The following is a 22577-nucleotide window of genomic DNA, read 5'->3' on the forward strand; positions in this document are numbered from 1 at the left end:
GTACGTTTTGCCCAGAATCTCCGTATGGTTGCAGCACGCCGTAACGTGGACAGCACCCGACCAGTGTGTTTTCCCGCAAATTAAATGCGGAGTATTTTTCACGAGCACAAGGGCATTAATTAAAACCAGATGGGCTCTGGCGCTATTGCTGCGGTGCTCCCGGGAGCGCTGCCTTCAGCGTCGCGAAACGACTGCGCGTATCGTTTACAACGCCCGCGTACACTATTGCCGTGTGCACATTGTGTGCACAATCCTGCACACTTTTAGGTGCTATAAAGGCACACTGCATTGTATTTGCATTGTTCGCTGCTTTGCATGCGCAACTTAAGTGGGCCACGTGTGGGCGTTTTAAATAGCGCCTCTGCCCCAAAACTGTGGATGGATGATGGATGAGGGGCATAACTTTGATGGCAATGGAAGTACCAAATTTAAGATGTTACATTATGCTCCGCCACATGACAAGAGAGACAAGACTCCGACCCAAGTAAAACAAACATCGGTGGACACGTTCTAATAAAGCTGCACTTATAATCCCCTTGCCGTAATACCCGGTGGGTTTTGGGCTTAATACACAATGAGCCTGGGGTCTTTTTACAAAAAAACCTCTCCCCCCTCCCCCCTAGAGCTGGCGCTGGGAGACTGGTCACACTGTATGGAGTTGGCGCTAGTTTTGGCAGTGATATTGGCGTCCACTGCCGACCCCCCCCCCATGAGAATAAGAAACTCCACTCGAGTTCCACGGGGCGCCTTCTTGGTGAAGGGACAGCAGTCGCTTAGTTAAACGCTGTCTTCACCAGAGAGACGCTTGCGGAAGGAAAAAATATATATTGACGAGTGAAGTCTGACCGCTTACTAAATGGCAGATTGTTTCTGCAGAGATCTACTGTTGAATGCTTTTTGTACGTAACAAAAAGCATTCTACGGTGTGACGTGAACTGCGCGTATTTACACACGCGCGCGCACTTGCGGGTGTGCGTGTGTGTGCGCAGTTTGTATATTTCAGTTATTAGTTGATGAAAATCATAACTGCTGCAAGTGTGTTGGTTGGATAGGTCAGTTGTTTTAAAGGGCGCTTTAGAAAAAGCAAATTATTTTTATTTGTATTTCATCCCAAATGTTAGCGTTGCTCGTAAATTAAATATTTTCTTAATTGAGTCAATTTGGCTAACGAAGAAAACACACGCACAGCGTACGTATACAAAAATATATATATTGGTGTGCACGTGGAATTGGAACCTGCCCTGTTTTGCCAAAAAGTGGGAGAATTTCTGTGATGGCTGAGGAGTGACGCACACGTAAACCCGCACCACGTGCCACACCGTGAATAATTGTAAGGGCCCCGATTGCAGCTGTGTTGCACGTGGCTCGGAATAAATCACAACCCCATCTTTGGCTTTCGGTGTTCTTTTCTATTTTTGCAGTGAAATATTTATAACGAAAAAAAATCGTACGTATACATTACACATTTATGGAAATGTGAATTTTAACGCGTAGTACTTTCGCGTGATTAAATATGCGATGAGTGGGGCAATGGGGGCTTAAAAAATAAGGTAACGCATTTATACCAAAATATCCCTGATTGCACATGATCTTTGGAGTCAAAGCAGCGTTGAGCCTTGTTAATACATGGATGAGAGACTACCTAGGAATGCTAGGTTGTCATAGTATTTGGGTGCCAAGGTGGTCTGTCGTTAGTTATTCGGCAATAAATGTTTCAAATCTATATTATTAGGTTTTTTCGGTAAAGTCACGTAGGTAAAAAATTAATTAATAAATGTAAAATAAAAAATCACGACGTTTCGGAGGCAACACAAGCTTCCGTCTTCAGGTGGAACCGTCACAGCACGATTTTATTTTTATTTACTTTATTAATTTTTATTTTTTACCTACGTGACTTTACCGAAAAAACCTAAGAATATGAATCATTGCAGTCACGAAAGCTTCAAATCTAGAAGTTTTAAATCTATTTACGTAGGGCTATTTGAGTGTTATCCCCTCGTACGTATGGTTTTCTCCTGGCACCTTGTTCCCCCCCCCCTCCCCACAGTGCCACGCTTTCACTCGTAGAATTTCCTCAACATCCCATGTGGAACTCGACTAAAAAAAGTGTCTGTGAGAATCTTTCAATCCTCGGTGGAAGGAGCATGGTTATGTTAGAAGAAAACTGCTTGCACTGGCATTTTTGTTGATATGACTTTCACAGGAAACTCGGCATTATTCTGTCCCCTGGAGCCCACTTTCATTGCACGCGGTGGAATGCGTATCTGCCTTCGTTATTCACAGGAATGCGTGTTTAATCGTACTTGCGGTATATCATCCGAAACTGACAACGCTGCATTTGGTTTTTAGCCAACGACAAAACAAAAAGTAACGGTGTCTGTCAAAGCCACATTTTTATTTCATTTACTTTCCTTTATGCAGCTTTACAATACCATGGTATACATTTTTTTATATAAAATAATAATGTTGACCCAAGCCCCCTTTTTTTCTTTTGAAAAATTCAAGGAGAGAGGGCCCCCCCCCCCCTCCTCTCTTCCTGACGAAAAAAAAGCACAATCGGCGAGGGGCCTCCTTCAATAATGTGGGGCAGTTGAGCGTTAATTCCGCTCCGGCCTTTGTTACATTAAGTGCCGGACCACCCAGACACTGCATCAGCGTGGGGCTTCCACCCCACACGACGCGGCGGCGTTCGCCCGTAACAATGTCCCGCCCGCCCGCTCGCTCACCCGCTCGCTCGCTCCCCCGTTCATCCGCTCGCTCGCCCACTCGCTCGCCCTTGCGCTTTCTGCGTTTTCCGCCAGGTGTTGGAGCACTACGAGCGGGAGGGGTTTGCGTTCCTCCGCCAGGTCTTCGACTCGTCGCACTCCTTCCTTGAGGACCTCACCGGCCTCACGCAGCTGCACCAGGAGACGCAAGCGGCCGAGGTATGTATGTTGCGTATGTACGTTGAATTTCTTTCGCACCGTACATAGCCAAGCGCGCTAATCGGAGGTGCGGGGAAAGGACAACAAACTGCATACAAAAAGCAGTTCGAAAGAAATGAGTTTTCAATCTCGATTTCAAAGGGCACAACTCTAGCGGCTTCCTAATATCGGAAGGAAGAACGTTCCAGACGGCCGCAAGAAGCACATCTGAAAGCGCGTGATTGCGGTAACCCGTCTCTGTTATGTGCCCAGCAAAGAGCTGCTGCAAGGACGACCGGAGTTCGCGTTGGGTGAGGCGGTCCATCGCGCTCTCCTAACGCTCTCCCGCGTCGTGCCTGGCTGGACGTGCCTGGCGTTCTTTCCGCAGCCCCCCCACCCCCTGGTCCCTGGCTTCATATAGTCGTTGTACCAGCGCCAATTTCTTCTGAGATGTGTCATCGGCAACCGAGTCACTTTGCCCATAAGATGTCTGGGCTGGGACCGCGTGAGACGACAGCCGCCGTTTATCGTTTATCGATTATCGATTCAAAGTTCAAATGTGATGCTCCACATATCTTTCGTCTAGTGCGGCCCAGTTTTCAGATGGCTGGCAGCATGTGGCACCTCCCTTCCACACTTCTCTCTGCTTCCTGCCAGTCTCGCCATGTTAATTTGCAACTATAAATGTTTTCGATTTACAAACGATTTTCGACAAAATTACTTAAAATTTCGTTTTATTTGTGATCAGAAATTAGCTGCAAACTCGTAAGCGTGTACAAAGGAATATGTGAGTTCGGGGTTTAGGGTAAAGTTGTTGTACCCTGTCAACAGTTTCGTTTATTTGTTGTCCTTTTCTCAATTTCATTTTCATTGTGGCATAGGCCTCATTGTTCTGAGACGAAGTGTCCTTTCTGAACTCCCAGAGCTTTGCATCACACCGTATTATAAAATGGCCCATGAAAGCAGATGTCACCGAACTACTTCTGAGATTCCTCGATGGACCCTTTTTGTTTATCCACACACACATGGGGACAGGGCACTTTTCCACATATCCTGCTATGAAGAAATGTTCATGGCAGGACAGTCAAAATGAGATATTTTTTTCCCATTCAAAGCTGGCATTTTGCCAAATTAAGTTTAAAAAAATAATGTGTTGTTTTGTTATGGAGCATATCATGACCGGACTGATACCAACAACTCGCTAAACATGAGAGCCCCGGTTTAATCACGGTCAGTTGGTTGAAACCCAAATTCGAACGCAGGATTTGAGCGTGTTGGCTCAGCGGTTTGACCTCTGAGCCACCCACCCACATCTCTTGTTTATCATTTTAATCTCTCAGTGGCCTCTAATGGACGATTGTTTAGGGGCACAAGTGTGGATGTGGGTGACAGCAGGGCGCAAGGGCAAGGCGTAGGTCTCGAGGGCGTGTTGGGGGCATAATGGCACATGTCAAGGCTATGAGATGCTCCATCTGGGCCTAGTGGCCCAGCGGAAGTGATCGCAGCTCACAGTCACAAGCTTGCAAAATCACATTGTTTGGGAGGTTGACTCAGCCCATCATCCCTCCTGAGGTCGATACGACAAGTATGACTTTGTTGGAGAAGTCAACAGTGGTTGTCCTGTGGGTCGACTCACCGCTGCTATACGAATGTGTAATTTCCATTGCTGACCCAGGGTTATAAACAGGAGATGAACACAGCCACAATGCTCATTTCAGCAAACCATCACTTAGACTTGTTATCTGAGTGCGAAGATAGATGCAGCTCTGGCGATAAGTGCTCGGAAAAACGGCTGCCCTTCATTCTCGCAGGATCTTTTGGCTGGCCATCGAACAAAGACGATCACTGGATCGCACACTTTTAGGTGGGCTTCTATGTCCATCTGGAATGCTCCTCCCGATATTAGGAAGCCACTGGGGCAGTGCACTTTTAAATCTAGATTGAAAACTCTATTGTTCAAAACTGTTTTTTGTGTTTAGTTTGTTGTCCTTATCGCGCACTTCCAAGTTGCATAGTTGGCCTTGTACGGTATGAAAGAAGTTCAGCATACAAACATACATGCACTTGACAGCAGGGCATTTGCTCTGGCCAAGACTATGTCCAGCCCAGCCAGCTAGCCTGCCCATGTGCACAGCCCATCCCCTGCGATTGAGCATGCGCTTGCTTTCAGAGTTGTAAGCTATCAAGCCAGATGTGGTCGTCACGTGATTTGTGTGTTAACTAATCCCAGGACGAGCCACGAATGTTTATTTTGCCTTGTAGTGCAGCGCGTCCCGAAAATACGATGACATTTGACCAACATAGAAAGGGCCGTGTTTTTGTAAAGCAATAAGTGGTGGTCTTGGGTTATCACAATTTTGAGAGGCAATTTACTCTGTGAGTAACACAATACCATTTGGTAGAACAAATGTCTTTTTTCAAAAGAATGGTAACTTCATATTGCCAAAATCATTTTGATTGCATCAGGTAATAGGGCAGAAGTAATTTTTAAATGTTATTGTCCTTAGGTATTCCGTATAGCCAATATTTACGATGCTCGGTTCTGTTTTCTGTTAAATCCCCATCTGTGCCTATTTATTATCTCCGTGCCCTTTAAAACGTAATATCCAGAATACACAACAGTGTAATATAGTGTAATGCCGCTCCAATATTGTCTCCACAACCCCCATGGTCAAGTCTCTCGTGCCTAACCAGCCTCATGAAGTTTACTGGGCATTCATCATCAGCCATGTTCTATCCACTGCTGGATGATTGCCTCCCCAAGCATTCCTCTTCACGCTTCTCTCTCGCTAAATTTCGAAATGATTTGTCAGGTTCCATGCTTTTCAGACTCGGTGAGGCTTTTCTGCATATAAAGGGCATTGTTTAATCTTGACTGAAAGCTTTCGTGACTGCAGGAATTCATATTCTTTGGGTCTTTCGGTAAAGTCACGTAGATGGTTCAAAGAAAATAACAAAAAACGACGACGTTTCGATCGCAACACGAGCGATCGTCATCGCTTGTGTTGCGACCGAAACGTCGTAGTTTTTTGACTTTTTTTTTTACCATCTGCGTGACTTTACCGAAAGACCCAAAGAATAAGGGCATTGTTATGTTGGAATGAAACTGCTTGATTGGTATTTTTTTTTGCTGGTATGACATTCACGGGAAATTCGGCATTTATCTGTCCCCTGGAGCCCTCTTCTTTGCATGCGGAATGCGCGTCTGCCTCTGTTGTTTACAGCAATACAGGTCGTGCAACACGACAATTCAACAATTGCTCCTTTGGCATCGTGGCAATGTAAACCTAGCACGGTGACCATTTTATCAGTGCGCTTGATGCACAAATGGAATATTGAAAAGTCTTCGATGCGCCACTGTTTGTCACCCATAATGCCCGGATTCACAAATACGAAATGGGGACGCGTGGTCACACAGATGCCCCCTCCGCTTCTCCTGACACAAGTTTATCTGGCTCAGCCACCTCAATGTCAAAATTTAAGTTGTTGTTCTACACCTACTTGAGCCATACAGAGAAGAAGAAGTCTACGGATTGGTCTCCTCCGTTCACTCCCCATCTTTACTTCTCTATTAAACCACACACACAGAGCTTAACTTGCACATGTACCTCAGCGTCTTTCGACGCCTCTTGCTCCCACATGTTTGGCTCTGTGTCTTTGGATGTGAGTGTGTTTGTGTCACTTTCATGTCACCGTTACACTTGTATTGAACTTTTTCATGTTACACTTGCACTGTTTTTGACTCGTGTGTATTTCGTTCATGACCGTTTGTCAGTGGTTGCAATATTCTTGATGGACCCTGAACTCGTTCTCTGCAATCTCGATGTTTTTGTTTTGTTGTTGCTGTGCTCACCCCCCACGGATCTCCCTTGTAAAACATCTGGGCAACTGGCTAAACGGCATCATCCGTGTAATAAATTAAATCAACTTCAACTCATGGAAAACGTTCGGCAGGCATTGGGTGGCGGTAAAAAAAATAAGAAGTGCCACAGGGGACGCAATGAAACGCGTTTGTAACCCCACGATGGTGAAGTCGTTGTTGATGCCTCGTGTCGTGTTCACTGTTGTTTTCTTTTAGATCTGGGACATCAGCGACGATGAGAGCATCTAGGAGGGCAGCGCTGCAAAGGCTCCGGCTTTACACCACGAAAACATTGGTCAGTGACATCGCAGAAGTAAACAAGTGCTTAACCTTTTACGATGTTTATTAAACTTTTTAATGAGCCCTCAGATCATATGTTTGTTTCACACATGGTTTACATTGAAACCAAGAGAACGTCGTCGGCCTTTTAACAAGTTTAAAAATAAATTAACGATGTTAAACCGTAATAAAAAGAAAACAGAACGTGAGTATTCTTTGTAGATTTTTGTTTTTAAATCGCAAAAATTCGAATTTAAGGTCAGTAATTTACTGTTCAAAAGAGAATTGCGGCGGTGTTCATCTCACGTGTACAGTTTTGAGCTAGCGATGGTAATTTTACGTTCCTATATGGTGGGGGTGAGTTTATCCATTGGACAACCACTGTAGACTTCCTCACAAAGTGGAGCTCGTTTTATCAACCCCAGCGGGATAATGGGGCTAAGTCAATGCCCAACCAGGGTTTGAACTTGCAACCTTGACATCGCTGAGCCGCTCGCTCGCTCTACCGCTGAGCAACCTGGCTTGTAATTGCAAGTGGCTGCGTTTGGTGATGTTCATATTTCAAAGGAAGATGATTTTTTTTGCTTTTTTTATATTTTTATTCAAGGTTAGGCAAGCATTGGTGTATGAGGGTCCGGCCTGGCGATGGTCACTGCTGGTTGAAGAGCCAACAGGAGTGGTTCTCATTGCTTGTGTGTGGGTGAACTGCACATGCATGCCTGCACACGTTCGTCTGTGTTTTGACTATAAAACGTTGGGTTTGTTTTCTTTTTCATATTCCTGGAAGCAGAATGTACATGTATATTTTAACACGTTAACATAAGGGTTTTGGTTCATTGTACACGTACAGTACGTGGCTTTCTTGGAGATTGCTGCCCCCTATTTTCTTAACGGCGCCATTTGCAGCCACGGTGTTATCGTTGGTTAAGAAAACAGTAATGTAGGAAGGTTATGTTATGGCCTATGAGTGAGTGGGGGGGGGGGGGGATGTAAATTTTTTTTTTACTGACCAAACAAATCTGCACTGCCTTCTTTCCAAACAAAACAATAACTGGAGCAAAAGCCACCTATTCCAACAAGCGTCGATCCCGAAACCAGCGGCCAAGCGTGTAGGCAACCCCAGACGCAATTCGTTGGGTTCAGCACATGCACTGTATGTAATGGGAAGCTGGCGTGGTGTAATGGACAAAAGGTCACCGGTTCGATTCCATCTCCCGGGCACGGCAGTTGAAACAGTGGCGCGAGTTTTCTTTAATTCCCCCCCTCCCGCCTCTGTCCACCCAGCAGCAATTCGTCGATGGGCAGCTCGCACGTGCTGGGGTAAAGTGTGGGTACTCCGAGCTCTTCCAAGGCATGTGGCCATATCTGAACGTATAACATTAATGGTAATAATACCATTAATGTTATACAGAAGGGGAACACAACATCTCAAAGAGTGCAGTGTGGGGTTTTTTGCCTTGGTGAACCCCCCGAATGGCAGTTTGTCCCTCACCTCAAGAGGGCCTGTTTGAAGCTTTGTCGCGTGGAGGGTCTTTTGCAAACAGTGGCGTGAGCAAGCAATTGCAGGGCTGCACCATTATCCTTTATGAGTCTGTGCAATTGCCGATGTTTAAATGTGGATTTGGGTCTGCTTTACCAAGTCACGGAATTGTGCGAGGCGACTGCCGAGGCAATGCGTCTGTCTGGAACAAGTTCCGTCGCCTCTCCGGTTTCAAGGGAAGCGTTTTAAGACTCGTTATATATTTGTTGGAAATATCAACGGTTACGATGCTGGTGGCGGCCTTTGTTTACCGCCAGAGATATTTCTTTTCAAAGGCATTGCGGGGAAGCAAGACTGCCCGTCTCTCGCACGCTCTCTCTCATCCTCCCACATTTATTAATGTTGCACCACGAGGTGGCCGTTTGTTTTCCTCCACTGTTTAGGTGTGCGGGGTTCACAGGACTGACCTTTAAAAAAATATATACATTGCGGAAGGTAGCCAACGGCCAGTTTATAGTATTACGAAAAGCAGAACCCACGCAGAAACATATGAAAAATAAACCCAAGTTGCATTGGCTTTTTCTACCATGAAATATTGATGGAACGAATGGTTGCCACTGCCAATATTTATATGCGCGGGCAATGACGAAACCTGGAACAAGCCCTCTCTGGGATTGCCTTTGAGGTGTTTTTATTGCTTGTAATAATTTTCCTTGCCTATAAGAAATATACAATATTCCTGCGTTAATTGCGAGGGATTTGTTCCGGAGATGGTCGTGAATAGCAAATTTAATGGATGATGATTTTGGCGCGTCTGCAGATGCTTTTAAAGCTTAGATAAGTTCTCTATCTCTCTCATCCCTGTATCTCATTACTTTCTCGCATCACGTTCTCGCTCATCGCTTTCTCTCAATGCAGTCGTGCAGCATTACAGATGCGATTTGCGGATAGCCAAAATCGCGGATAGCAGTTTCATGAATAATGAGCGAATGCTGTATACCATTGTAGTGATTACAAAAAAAACACTCCCTTGTCCTACAAGAGCATTGTTGCTGACAAGTAGTGGCCAGAGATGAGCCTTGCTACACCGTGTTATCGTTTCATGTCTCACCAAACGCTGTTTTAGGTACACAATTTATAATTTTCATATTCATTGACACCCTAATTGGTACGTATGAGGTGAAATGAAAGATATGGAATGATGCGGTTTTGCTGCTCTTGAAGGTCTGATATTGAAATGTGTTAATGTGGTCATTAAAATGTATGGCATGAACGTTTTATGTGCAGTTTTTTTATGTTTCATCATCGGTTAATGTTTGGTCACAGATTCCATCTTTTTAAGATAATACAGAAGCGAGGCTGCCACGGTGTAATGGTTGGCACGCTGGACTTGCGATCCAGGGGTCGCCGGTTTGATCTTCTGGGGTGGCAGTTGAAACAATTGGGCAATTTTATTGAATCCTCCCCTCGACTCTGCCCACCCAGCAATGGAGATGGGTATGCCACTGTTAACCCTTTCCCGTTCCAATAACGGATGTGTAACGTAATCGGGCCGGAACCGGAAGAAAACCTAAAATAAAATAACTTTTATTGGTCCCAAGGCTCCCACATGGCCATGCGGGAGGGCGTGTGGCACAGTTTGGTGCCAGCTATCATATAGTGTGGTCGTATCGCTACAGTTCTCTGCGGTAAGTACAATGTCTTAAAATACAACGGCGTTATGACTCTAAATAAAATTAACGTTAACCACTTGCGCATTCCGAGATTCAGCAGTGGACGGGGCACCCACCCTGCAACTTTCAGTCACCTTGGAACGGGAAAGGGTTAAGTCAGTCGGTAGGCTGCGTTTGCTCGCGTTGAAGATTTAGGCCAAATTCCCTGAAGAGGGGTGGAGGCCCTTCCGCCAGCAGTGGCGTGAGCAAGTAATTGCAAGCATGCAAATGAACCTAATTATCTTTTAATTTTTTTGTCACTAAACATTATTTTTTATCTTCCTCTTGCAAAACTGTCAATTAAAAGCAAGTCGTTTGTGGTGTTAAATTGTACCGGTAATTTTTACAGCAGTTTGAAAGTATTTTTTTTATCTGTGCATGGTGGCCTGCAACCAGTTCTTGAATGTTCAGTGGTCTACGGGTCCAGAAAAGGGAATGGCTGACCTAGAGGAGGTTACATTCTCATCACCTACCCAAGTGTATTACCTCCAGGAACACCGTTTGCGAGTTGTCGCCTTGGATGCAAACAAAAAACGATGAGAAATTCTGCATTAAAAATGAATTTTATTGCTAGAGAAATGACCACATTGCAATCATTACTACAGATTTTACATTCCAAGCCCTTCTTTTAAAAGTAATATACAAACTTCAAATCCAACACTTTCTGTAAGTTATGGGACATCCCATCACAACAGGAAAATGCGTGCAGGCTGGAAACAAATGGATGTAACAACACACAATGGTGCCCTGGCTCACAAACAGCGGGAAGGCAGGACTCTGAACATTCAGTTATTGAGCTGGTGGTGTGGGCAAGGCTGAGAGCATTGTATATGCAATGTGGTGGTCAACGAGCATGCAAGGCATGATGGGAGTTGTCTACCTGCTGTTTGTGAGCACACCTTGGTGGTGTTGTTATTTCGATATACAAAACGCTGCACACTTTTTCACCTAATTTGCTAAAATACAAACGTCAGTGACCAGCTTTACCAAATCTAAACATTTCAAACTTGGACATCCTAAATTACTACCGTCAGATTTTAAATTCACAAAACCCTTGTCTTTGACAATAACATGATCTATACATAGTTTTTTTGGTGATCAGTCCTCTAGAACAACCCTAGGGTTTCAATATCTGAGGACGTTTTAGTTTGGAAAAACCATACAAAATGTAGCCGATGCTTCGCAACCTTTTGACCCCTAAAGGTGTGCACACGTTTTGATCATTGGAGTTGTGAGGCTGAATTAATTATCTTTCCCTTCCCATGCTTTGTAAATCGGTAAATGTTTTGTTCCTGTCGCTCTGCTGCTAACCGTTTTTTTCACTTGTTACTGCAAAAAAAAACGTTTTGCAAACATGACCACGAAAAATGTGTATTAAAAAAATATATATGCCACATAACTGAGAACTAGTTGTGACGCATAGGGCCAGCCTACAGAGATGCGTGAAGGATGCGGATCTCAGATCGCTTAAGACGCCAGCAGTGCCCCGGGGGCTGTGCTTTTTACACCAGAGCCTGCCTGACTGCTGCATTCTGCACAGTTTTTCATGCACTCAAGTCATTTTAGAAATGCACTACAAAGAAGGATGCCACACTTTCTGTGCATGATGAGAGAAACCCCATCGCGAAGGAGAAATGCGTTTAGGCCGTGAGACAGAAATAACGACACGCAAAGGCGCAACAAACGGCGACAAAGCAACGACTCGAAAACAACAATGCGACCACACATTCAGCTTTTGAAGCTGGTGGTTTGGACAAGGCTGAGAGCGTTGTACATGCAACGTGGTGATCACGTGACTTGCACGCAAGGCGTATGGATGGGAGTCGTGCCTTCATGCTGTTTGAGCAGCACACCTGAGCGTGTTGCTACTTCTAAAAGAACGATGCTCTCGGAAGGAACTACTGTTTCGCAGCTACGATGCAGGTTACTTCAAGCGACAACAGTGGCTGCCAAACGTATACAGGTTACGTCGTACATAGCATGCATTACTCTAAATAATACTGTGTTCCTGCACTATATAATACCTCATAACTGAACTGTAAGAAAGAATCAACTTTCAAAACAGAAGTGTAATAAAAGAAATTAAATACATAATGTATGTTTATTTTTTAATGCAGCTACTTCAACCAAAAATCTAATAGCGACCGATTACGCTCAGCGTAATACTAGCTTGAAGGCAAACTTAATTCCATTTGCACGAGAAATAAAATAACTACAAAATATTTTAACTAAGCGAATAATTGTAAAAGTGGAGAGAAAAAAAATATTGATTTGAAATTTCTGGGTTTTACTCATTGTGTAACGTAAATTGAGTAACACTCACCACTGCCAAAGGACATTTTCTTAGACCACCACTTAAAATAAAAACATGCAAATGGCCCGTGAGAAGTGGAGGTAGACTAAGGTAGACTAAACTGTGTGGGGGAAAGTAGATCATTTTTTGCTTACAAAATGTTATAAGATCAACTTCAGCACACAGTCTGGTCTTCCGCAGCAGTGAGTAAATTTTAGGCATGTAACGATTAAACCACCTTTCTTGCCCAGAGTAATTTGATGAATTGTCACGACTCAAAAGGATTTGATTCTACTCGGAGAATGCTTTTGCTCGTCATACTGTGATGGCAGTGGTGCACAAGTAACAACAATTAAACACATTGATCTGTAACACTGCCCTTTTGGGAATATTACATAACAGGCGACATCTTGGGCAGTGGCGCATCGCTGCTGTGAAGAAAGACCTATTGCCCAATGTCGCCTATTATGTAATTCTTCCTCTTTTTGGGCAGGGCTATTGACGAATATTTTGCACCAGTGGAGGATCCAAGGAGGGGGGTGTGGGGGAGGCGATCCCCCCCCCCCCCCCCCCCCATTGAGGCCCCAAATTTAGTATTTCACTATTTTTTATTTTAGCAGGTACAGCCCACCGAGCTAATTAGCTCTTTTTCAGAAGCGACCTGGTCACAAACGATTGCTCAACCAAGTGGCTCATCATCTGGAAATTTATAGCAGCCAAATACTCTAAACACACGTTTAGAGTTTGTATTGATATTTACTAGAGAAAATACACAATGTTTTTTTTAATGAACATATGGCCTATTTAAAAACCTTACAATGTTCAGGACTTCCTACCCCTTATAGGTTTCTTGATCTGGCTCCGCTTGAGTTTTTTTTCTTCTTCAAAAAATATAGTTTTTGTCCGTTTTAACCATCTCGTTTGTAGTGGCATTTTCTCTATGTTGTGCAGCGCTGTTGCTTCTAGCAGCCCACAGATAACATTGGACATTAATTTTCATGAATCGTAAACAACAAATTCTTAGACGCGCGAGCCAGCACATATATCGCGGGCGTAAGAACCAGTTTAATCCGATGCATTTACGTTACATGCCTCGTAAATATACATTTTGAAAATAACCAAAGCAGATGTGAACGCAAACATTAACGAGTGCGCAGTAACTTCATGAACGCTGCTTATTCTGGAATGGGACCGTGCACTGCTGGTGCAATTGCGAGAAAAGGGGCTGAAGCGGGGAACCATTGATGGCTCACGTGCAGTGCGAATTTACCTGTCCCTCGACTCAAAGCCCGTTTTTTTTTTGCCGCGATTTTACCGTAAATTTAGAAGAAAAAAAATATTCCGATTTATAAAACAATTAGAATTTCAGGAATTTATTTTAATAAAAATAAGGAAATCCAGTCCTACATTTTATTTTTTGTTCAACACCAGCAGCAAAAAAAAAATCACTCGCAGTGTTCGCTACAAGACGTGTGCCGTGTACGGGTTATCGGCCGCGAGACATCCCGCGACTACTTCTCAACACAACCAAACCGTGCGCCGCATTTAAGTTAATCTCAGTCTAGAACCGCTACGCCACCTCACTGTGTTAGTATGCTCTCGTTTACAGCTACTCGCCTAAGTGTTGTGCAGAAGTATAAGTGTTATGGGTCCTGCCTTTTGCACAGTACAGGTGGAATGTTGGCTGTGTCCAGACACCTGTTCCAAAACAATGGAGGGGGGGGGGGGTACACGTTTCGACCTAGCTGAACCAAGCTGAACCAGCAGCAAAGGTACATTGCAGCCCACCTCACCAACCTCCGCCACTCCCAGTATATATTTCCTTGAAGTCAAGGGGGGAAAGGGGAAGAACTGCCCTCCCGATACCCAAACAGTCAATACCCTGTGCGAGTGGGCCACCCCTTTTTAAAAAGGGAACCCTTAAAGCTTAGACATGGGGGTGATTGTATTCAGCGCCAATGCCTGAAGGAACCGTAGAGAGAGAGAAATACAAACTCCTCTGGGAGTAGAGATTCCCAGAGCCCGTTTTGTTATTTTCCTTCAATTTTTTTTCTACCAGGAAAAAAAAATCTGCGCTACAAAATGTTGTTCCTGCAAATTTCCCGCTTTGCAGTCGAACAAAGGAAATCTTATTTAAAAATTATAACATATAAAAACCCACGTGCCACAGCTAAAGTTAAACCGCACACACACACAAACTCGCTCGCGATGCCAATCGTTGCTTAATGTCCTGTTACCAGCAGTTTTCATATATATGATAAGACAGCCTGCTGCAATAAAAAAAACGTATAATGACTGACTGTGTGTGTGTGTGTCTAGGCAATGGGGGAACATTGCAAAAAACATGTGGGATACAAGAGTTGTCGTTTCTACGTCATAGAGCTTTAGCCGCCAGCGATTTACTCGGCACTCCTTATTTAGAGCGCGACTACCTTATCTGGTTAATGCACGCCTTTGAGCAATGTCCCTTATATGGAAGTCGGCATTCCAACCAACAGCAGAGACCAGCTGTGCTCCATGCAGTACACAGGAGGATGTTGGATGCACAGTGCAGCACAGAAGACCTCTTAGGCACGGGCAGATTCCCCTGTGCTGGTTATCGGTAGCACCTGCTTACGTAAATAGCGATTTCAATTCACTAAAGGCGACTGACATCGCTGACTCGGGACGAAAGGGCAATGTGCTATATACGGAAGACATACGTCTTTCAACATGCCGATTTTATTAAAACTATATTTCTTAAAAAATAGCTTGCATGTAAAAAATAACCTTATTTTTCTCAGAACGTTCAAAGTATAAACTTTTCTAGAGCATTTTGTTCCACAAAAGCTAAATGTATTTAACACTTTCCATAATGCATGTAGGTTAACCTTGGGGCCTTTGCGTACAAACCTACGTTTGACACTCATACATTAGGAGGCGGCAATCAATGCGAAATGTGCGTAACACATTGGTATAAACACAAATAAAAATGTGCCCTAGTATCTGCCACCAGGGCAGCCGTGTGTGCATACTTAGTGAAATCATCATTGTCATCATCGTCGTCACAGGCTTTTTGTGTTTAACCAACAATGGGGGCAATTGCGTTGTGATAACCGCAGCACAGAAATAAAATAAAAAACACAACGCCACGCTCTGCGCAGGCGCCAACAGCGACCGGAGGCGCCGTACTCTTTACGAGATGACGGACGGGGAGCGGTTACGGGAACCGGGGGAGCCTCCTCGGCCTCCCCCCATGGAGGCGGACGACGACGGGGAAGAGGCGGACGAGGAGGAGGAGGACAGGGACGAGGAGGAGGACGAGGACTGGGCGGCCGGGTGCGGTGCGGCGTCGCCCTCCGCCGCTTTGATGCGCAGCCACGTGTCGCCCAGCGCCTTGGCGAAGTGCTCGTCGACGGAGCCCGTCACCGACACGCAGGACGACGGGCTGACCGCCGCCGGCTCGGCCTCGCGGGCGGCCGGTCCCGGGCCCCCGTGCCGGCCCAGGCTCCGCCGGAAGTGTTCCTCCACCACCGGGTCGTACGGCGCCGACGCTGGGAGGGGGGAATGGGGAGGAAGATCGTTGAGATAACGATCGCTCGTCGATCGCACGGCGTGTCGCATCTCTGCGGTTTGTGTTTGAGTCTCCTGTCGTCGTAGGGACGTGAGTTGCTCGAACGGTAGCCAAATAAGTAAGTCGGATTAAATAAAGGACAGAGGAAATATTAAAAATCGCATAATTCATGAAGGAATTAGGTATTTGACTTCGGTCGATGATGAATAAGATATCACGATTGAATTTGGAGGTGGCAATTTAAAAAAGTAAGAATTCAACATAATTAAAAGCAGAGGTCTGATTTAAAACAATATAAATTCCATCTCCCTTTGGAGATTTCATTGTAAAAAGCAGTGAATAATTGTTTTGTAATTTACCTTAATTTTAAATGGGATGACATACAGCTGGAATAGAACATTGTGGTGTGATATTTATAACTATATTGTTCTGTGGGACATTGTGATTTTGTAATGCTACACAAAGTGGAAAATGTCGGTATTGAACACGCAATTAACAGTAGCACGAGTGATGATCAATTCTACCCCTGGTTATATTTACGTGGACATAATTAAAACGAGTCGTAAAACGGTAAAATGTCACAACTTTTGAAAATAAAAAAAGCAAAACCTACCAAAAAAACCACGGAAGAAAACTTTTCGACATTGGCTGTACTAATGCCGCTTTTAACATGGCAATGTTCCTAATTACCCTTTTCACAAGTGCACGGGGCACTATATTTACCCGCTCCTGTCGCTGCCTCCCTAAAGGACACTGTAAAAAAATAAAGATATATATACTGCCACGCAACGAGTGCTTATTTTACTTATTCAATCTCGGGTGGCCACGGGGCTACATAGCTCAATCTCCCAAGGGCTCGCTTTGTGTGGCGATGAGAAGCGCGATAAATAATACGGGACGACCTCTTGGCAGACAGCACTTCCAGTCACTTCCACGATATCGGAGGTGAAAAAAATTTGCTCGGTCCTTTCCGGGCCATGCCATGGGTGGGGGAAAGTCAACGACTCCAGTCCAAAGTGCCACAAAGTCAACGCCTTTCCTTTTCATGACGATTATTTTGACATGTGGATTAAAGCCCTGCTGACGTCTCCCATTCTGATTGCGCGATATGGCTAGTTTCCACGATTTCAGATGTACTTTTCAGACCGTTAGGAGGTGTGCTTAAATATGAGCATTAAGTGGCTGCATAGTATGCCAACCAATTAACACTCTAATTCAGATTCAAATCAAGTGTCCACCTTTCTTAATACAGGAGAATGCTCATCAACTACTGCAGTGTTCAGATGTACTCAGACGAACACGTAGGCTATTGCGACCAATGTCATCCATAATATAAGTTTTTTGGCTTAGATCGCGTAAATATAAATGTGACGATAGTTATAATTACTGGCGAAATGTCGTACTCAGATTCTAAATGGCGTGGATTTACCCTCCAACACACCGATGTGTTGTACAAGTAATGAATTGGCATGTTCTGTTTACGTGACAAACCTTATTAATTGGCTGTGTCGGGTGGTGGCGGGTTTAACGACACATTTATATTTACGCGATCTAACCCAAAAAACCTATATTATGTATTCAGACGAACTGACTTTTTCATCTATGCCGGAACAATGATGGTGCGTTCCGATTTGCGCATGTCTCGCGCCGTTCATTTGTGCAATGAATAATATAATCTGTAATTCCTGTAACGAAAAACTGATCGGATCACCTAAAGTGCACCCAATCTTAGATCTCAGAAGCTGAGGTGGTTTGAGCCTGGAAAGTGCTTGGATTGGTGACTGTCATGCATACACAGGCTGCAATAAGGTGGGTAGCAGAGGGAAGGGCATCAACATGATATTGTACGATCATTCTGTGCTCCCATGTCTATACCTCCATGGCCCACAGAGGGGTGGGAAAGCCCTCATTCAGCAGTGGATTGAAAAAAAAAAGCTGTACGTGCGCAGAGATATTTACCTGCACAATGACAGCCCACATGTATTATTAGCAACAACTAAACACATCGATCAATAACACTGCCTTAAAAGGAAAAAAAACTATACAGGTGACGGTGTCAGGTAATAGCCAAGAGGGTAAAAGCCCTTCACGTACTATGAAGAATGGCTATTGCCAAAAAAACGTCGCCCATTATATATTTGCTTCCCTTTAAAGCAGCGCTATTGACAATTACAACCGTGTTGAGTTTTTGTCGTTTGCGCTCGTGCGCCACAACTGCGTGCGTGCCAACACCGATACCTCGACGTATAACTATGGGTATGGCTTTTTGCTTTTTTTTTTTACCATGGAGCTGCCTAAACTTTTTTTGCAGAGGAAGCGGGGTAGCCGCTCGTTTCCCCCCTACTCACAGCCGGCCTCTTTGCCGAAGTCGCCGGTGAGCTTGAGGGGCGGGCTGCTCTTGGGCTGGCTCCGCACCGCGTTGCGAGATGGCGGCGCGCAGGTGATCACTGAAGGTCGCATCTGAGGGCGGACGAGAGAAGAGCACATCCCCGGTGGCACCGGCGGCCGTGGCAAACACTTTCCACGGGGCCCTTACCTCATGGCGCGGCAATCTCACAGCTGTTACGCGCCCCGTGTGTTTTCCTGCGTGTGTTTACACGCAGCTATCTATATTCTCCCGTCCGGGGTGGAGCGGTGGCGCGGCGGTTGGCCCACTTTGCTGCAGACAGTGGCGGACGCAATTAATTGTAGGGGTGATGGGGGCGATCTACCCTCCCCCACCACCACCTTGCTGTGCAGGAAATTTTCGTTTTATTAAATTTGTATAAATATAACCTTAATTTGGAGCTTTCGTGACTGCAGGGATTACTCTTTGGTTCTTTCCGTAAAGTCACGTATAAAAATTAAATAATAAATGTAATAATAGCATACGACGTTGCGATTGCAACACAAGCAATCATCATCAGGTATAAAAGAAATAGCAACAAAAATCTAACCAGAAAACTATAGACAGACATATAAGCAGACAGATATCACAAAGATACACAGAGAGAGAACACGTATCGGCACAAAGAGAGAGATCGTCTCTGTATAAATATACATATATTTATATCTCCACTGCGAGTCGGTGAAATATACACAAGCAGCCTGCACAACGGTACGATTAAGGTGTCCCAGCAGGGCAAGTAAAGCTGAGCTCTCGCACATCTCAGGAGAATGAGGTGTACCAGCTCTCCAGAGCAATAACCGTGGCAGCTGAAATAGCAGGAGGCTAGTAATGAGTCAGTTCATATGTATAGTGGCGTGGGTCTGCTTGTAATATAACTGTGCTCTTCACACCTGCTGTCTAAAGGTGACCTGTAATTGTACAACATATGTAATGTGTCACCCTGCTGTCTCAAGAATCGATTAATTTTCACAATTTGGGTTCACAATGCTATTTGATAATCAGTTATTTTTGTCCTGTTTGTACCGTTCCATTTGCATGGTCTCCTACGTTCTGTAAAGTCCATTTCATTCATCTAATTGTGATATTTTTATGTTACCGTCTTATCCATCTGTCAATTTAATTCTGAGAAATGTGTTCCTGAAGAAGCTCCCCGCATGTGAAAACTAACATCGGAACATCGTGCCAAACAGCCGGTGGTACAAACCGAAAAGACATCGGAGAGCTGTCAAGTAAAACTGCAAAAGAATAGAAAGTTCAATACCAATCCGACCAGGTGGCAGTAGACCAAGTGGCTCACAATCAGAAGGTTGCGAGTTCAATTCCTGGTTGGAGGTCGACTCATCCCATCATCTCTTCAGGGGTCGTTAAAATAGGTACCACAATCTACGTATAAATAAAGCCATATATTTTAAAAACCTACATTTTAAGTGCCACTGTGGGGGAGTCAACAGCCTCACTTGATACAATAAATCTAGCTGTGATGGTCCCACCTGATGACGGAGACTTGTGTTGCCTCCAAAACGTCGTGATTTATTATTTTATTTTTATTATTACTTTTATTAATTTTTATTGTATTTTTTACCTACGTGACTTTACCGAAAAAACCTAAGAGTATGAGTCAACAGTGGTTGTCCTATGGAGAGACTCACCCCCACCATAGCAATGTATAATTTCCACCATGGGCTCAGGTCTGTAAGTGCAGGACTCGCACCACGTCAATGCTCATTTGAGCAGGAAATCACTTTGGTGTTCGACCCGTCTAGTTAAATGCCTCGTGGCCTGCAAGCAGTGTTGTTGGCGAGGCTGGGCCAGGCGAGCAGCGGACCGACTGGGACCACCACGCGCGTCCTCCCCTCACCTGCTGCTGGAGCATGGTGCTGTGGAGCGGTATAGGGCCTCCACCGGGCGACGAGCCAGGGCTGCCCATGGACGGGCGCGACATCTCCACCGACATGGGCTGCACGGAGAGGTCGTGGGGCAGGCAGCCGAAGGGCGCGGGCGACGGTGCCCGCCGGGGCTCGCCGGGGCTGCCGCTGAGCGGGTAGCTACGCCCGTACTCCCCGTTGCTGCCCGGCCGCCTGCCGACGCGGGGCGGGGAGAGAGCGGTACAAGTAGAGAGGCGGGGCATGCGTGTGAGTGAGTGAACGTCAAGCGGCCAGGTGTGTCAATCAATCAAAACTGCGATTCAGGTAGAAGTGATTTGTCCACCTTCCATGACAGCGGGAGAGATGCTCGTGAAATGCCGGATGTACTCGGACTGACTTTTTAATCCACGCTGATGCATTGATGGTGGATCCAGTTTCATGCACATGTGACTCTAATAAATAAGGTATATTTTCGGAAACTGTAGATAACTATCTTCAAAATAACATCCCGTATGTACTATTAAGATGTGTCCTTGGTCCTTTTTTCAATCCACGAATGTATGAGGGCCTTCCCAGGGCATGCAGGCTTTGAGGCTTATTTCACCATACTTCACCACCCTGTGTGCGTGTAGGTTCGTGAAGTAAGACCGCATAGACATGGGAGCATAAAAGAATAATACAACAATGGTTTCTGCTGCTCTGCCATCTGCTGCCCGAAATGTAGGCCCCAAAGCAACCTATAACCCCTGGCATGTATGGTGGTCACCCATACAAGCACTATTGAGGCTCAACTCTGGTCATAGGTAACAATAATAACTTTGAATGGCGGAGCTTTGCTTTAAAGGATGATGCAAAAATAGTATTGCCATTATCTTTAAGACGTGTCCGGGTGTCGGGGGTTGGTTGACATGAGTTTGTAAGCTTCATTAACAATGAAGACTTCAAATTGAACCTCAAAAGAGGTCAAATAAATGGCACTATGAAGTCACTGCTACATTTTAAAATATCACTGCAGTGATGTCACTGGAGTGCTACCGAGTAGGACTGAACGATTAATCGATTTCAAATCGAAATCGCAATATTAAACAATGCGATTAGCAAATCGCAAAGGCTGCGATTTTTTGCGATTGGAAAAGTCCTATTACCTTCTTGTTGGAATTGTTTTATTTTTTATTATTATAACTTTTTTTTTATTGAACTTAACAATTGTTCTGTGTTTGATTGTTCTATTTCAATTAAAACATTTTAATAAATATGTTGCAAGCAATTCATATCTTTTAAGTTCTCATCCTTGCATTATAATATATAGAGCAGTTCATATTTTTATGGTATCACGTGGTAATGCACCATCACATGTTTTAAATCTATTACACAGTGAATGTTGAACTGAAGCTTGACTTTCAAAATTTTAATCGCAAATCAAATCGCAAACGCAATATCTGTCAGAAAAATCGCAATTAGATATTTTCCCCAAATCGTTCAGCCCTACTACTGACCATGGATTTTAATGATTTTTTCCCCTCATTAACAAAGTGTAAAACGTGTGCCAGACAGTTCGGGACAGGTCTAGGCATGTATGTCTCCAAGTTACAGTGAAGAATATTTTTTTGTTAAGATTACACCTTTAAAAATAAAATCTGCTCTGTTTTGCAATAATTATTTTTAAGTTATGTTTGTATTTCACCCTTGCAAATGTTAAGATTTAATTTACAAACGTCGCATTGTAAACTTGTAACAAAACCGAAATCTGTTTGGACTGGGTAGCACTTCAGTTTTATCACCTTTTACACGACTCCCAACGCATCAGCATGCTGACGTATGTCATGGCCCAAATGAAATATCTCTTGTAATTTGTTGGAAGAAATGGTGCTACATTTGCACATGGTATGTCTATGCCCATTAAAGAAAAGTATATATATTTTTTATACACACATCTGGAATGTGCCTGCTTGTCAGATCTTGGAAGCTAGAGAGGTTCGAGACTGGGTAGAGCTTTGGATTATCGACGACCATGCATAGACACGTTGTGATAGGGCTGTGTGACAACCATGCATAGACACGTTGTGATAGTTATGCAGCAAATCTGGCTGTGACGGTCCCACCTGATGACGGAGACTTGTGTTGCCTCCGAAACGTCGTGATTTTTATTTTATTTTTTATTAATTTTAATTTCATTTTTTACCTACGTGACTTTACCGAAAGAACTAAGAGTATGAATCCTTGCAGTCACGAAAGCTTCAA

General features: G+C 44.4%; 2 protein-coding genes across 9 annotated transcripts in view; one reads left to right on the forward strand and one right to left on the reverse strand.

Moving 5' to 3' along the window:
* ATG7 (autophagy related 7) overlaps positions 1-15810 on the forward strand; it is a 44357-nt gene extending 28547 nt beyond the window's left edge. For 5 of the 6 annotated variants that reach the window (XM_061551947.1, XM_061551951.1, XM_061551950.1 and 2 more), the window contains exons 18-20: positions 2802-2924; positions 6982-7060; positions 7652-9797. In XM_061551947.1, coding sequence (XP_061407931.1) covers positions 2802-2924; positions 6982-7014 — 156 coding nt within the window. In that variant the 3' untranslated portion in view covers positions 7015-7060; positions 7652-9797. Of the gene's footprint in view, positions 1-2801; positions 2925-6981; positions 7061-7651; positions 9798-15672 lie in introns of those variants that run through there. The other variant, XM_061551953.1, reaches the window with a different exon arrangement.
* The window catches only part of VGLL4 (vestigial like family member 4), a 44909-nt gene continuing 33112 nt past the window's right edge, over positions 10781-22577 (reverse strand). For all 3 annotated transcript variants that reach the window (XM_061551955.1, XM_061551956.1, XM_061551954.1), the window contains 3 exons: positions 20330-20549; positions 18431-18542; positions 10781-16062 (listed from right to left, as the gene is read on the reverse strand). In XM_061551955.1, coding sequence (XP_061407939.1) covers positions 15704-16062; positions 18431-18542; positions 20330-20549 — 691 coding nt within the window. In that variant the 3' untranslated portion in view covers positions 10781-15703. The remainder of the gene's footprint in view (positions 16063-18430; positions 18543-20329; positions 20550-22577) is intronic.

This window comes from Lethenteron reissneri, chromosome 15 (genome assembly GCF_015708825.2).
Source record: "Lethenteron reissneri isolate LAM-NWPU_2019-01 chromosome 15, ASM1570882v1, whole genome shotgun sequence".
Lineage (NCBI taxonomy): Eukaryota > Metazoa > Chordata > Hyperoartia > Petromyzontiformes > Petromyzontidae > Lethenteron > Lethenteron reissneri.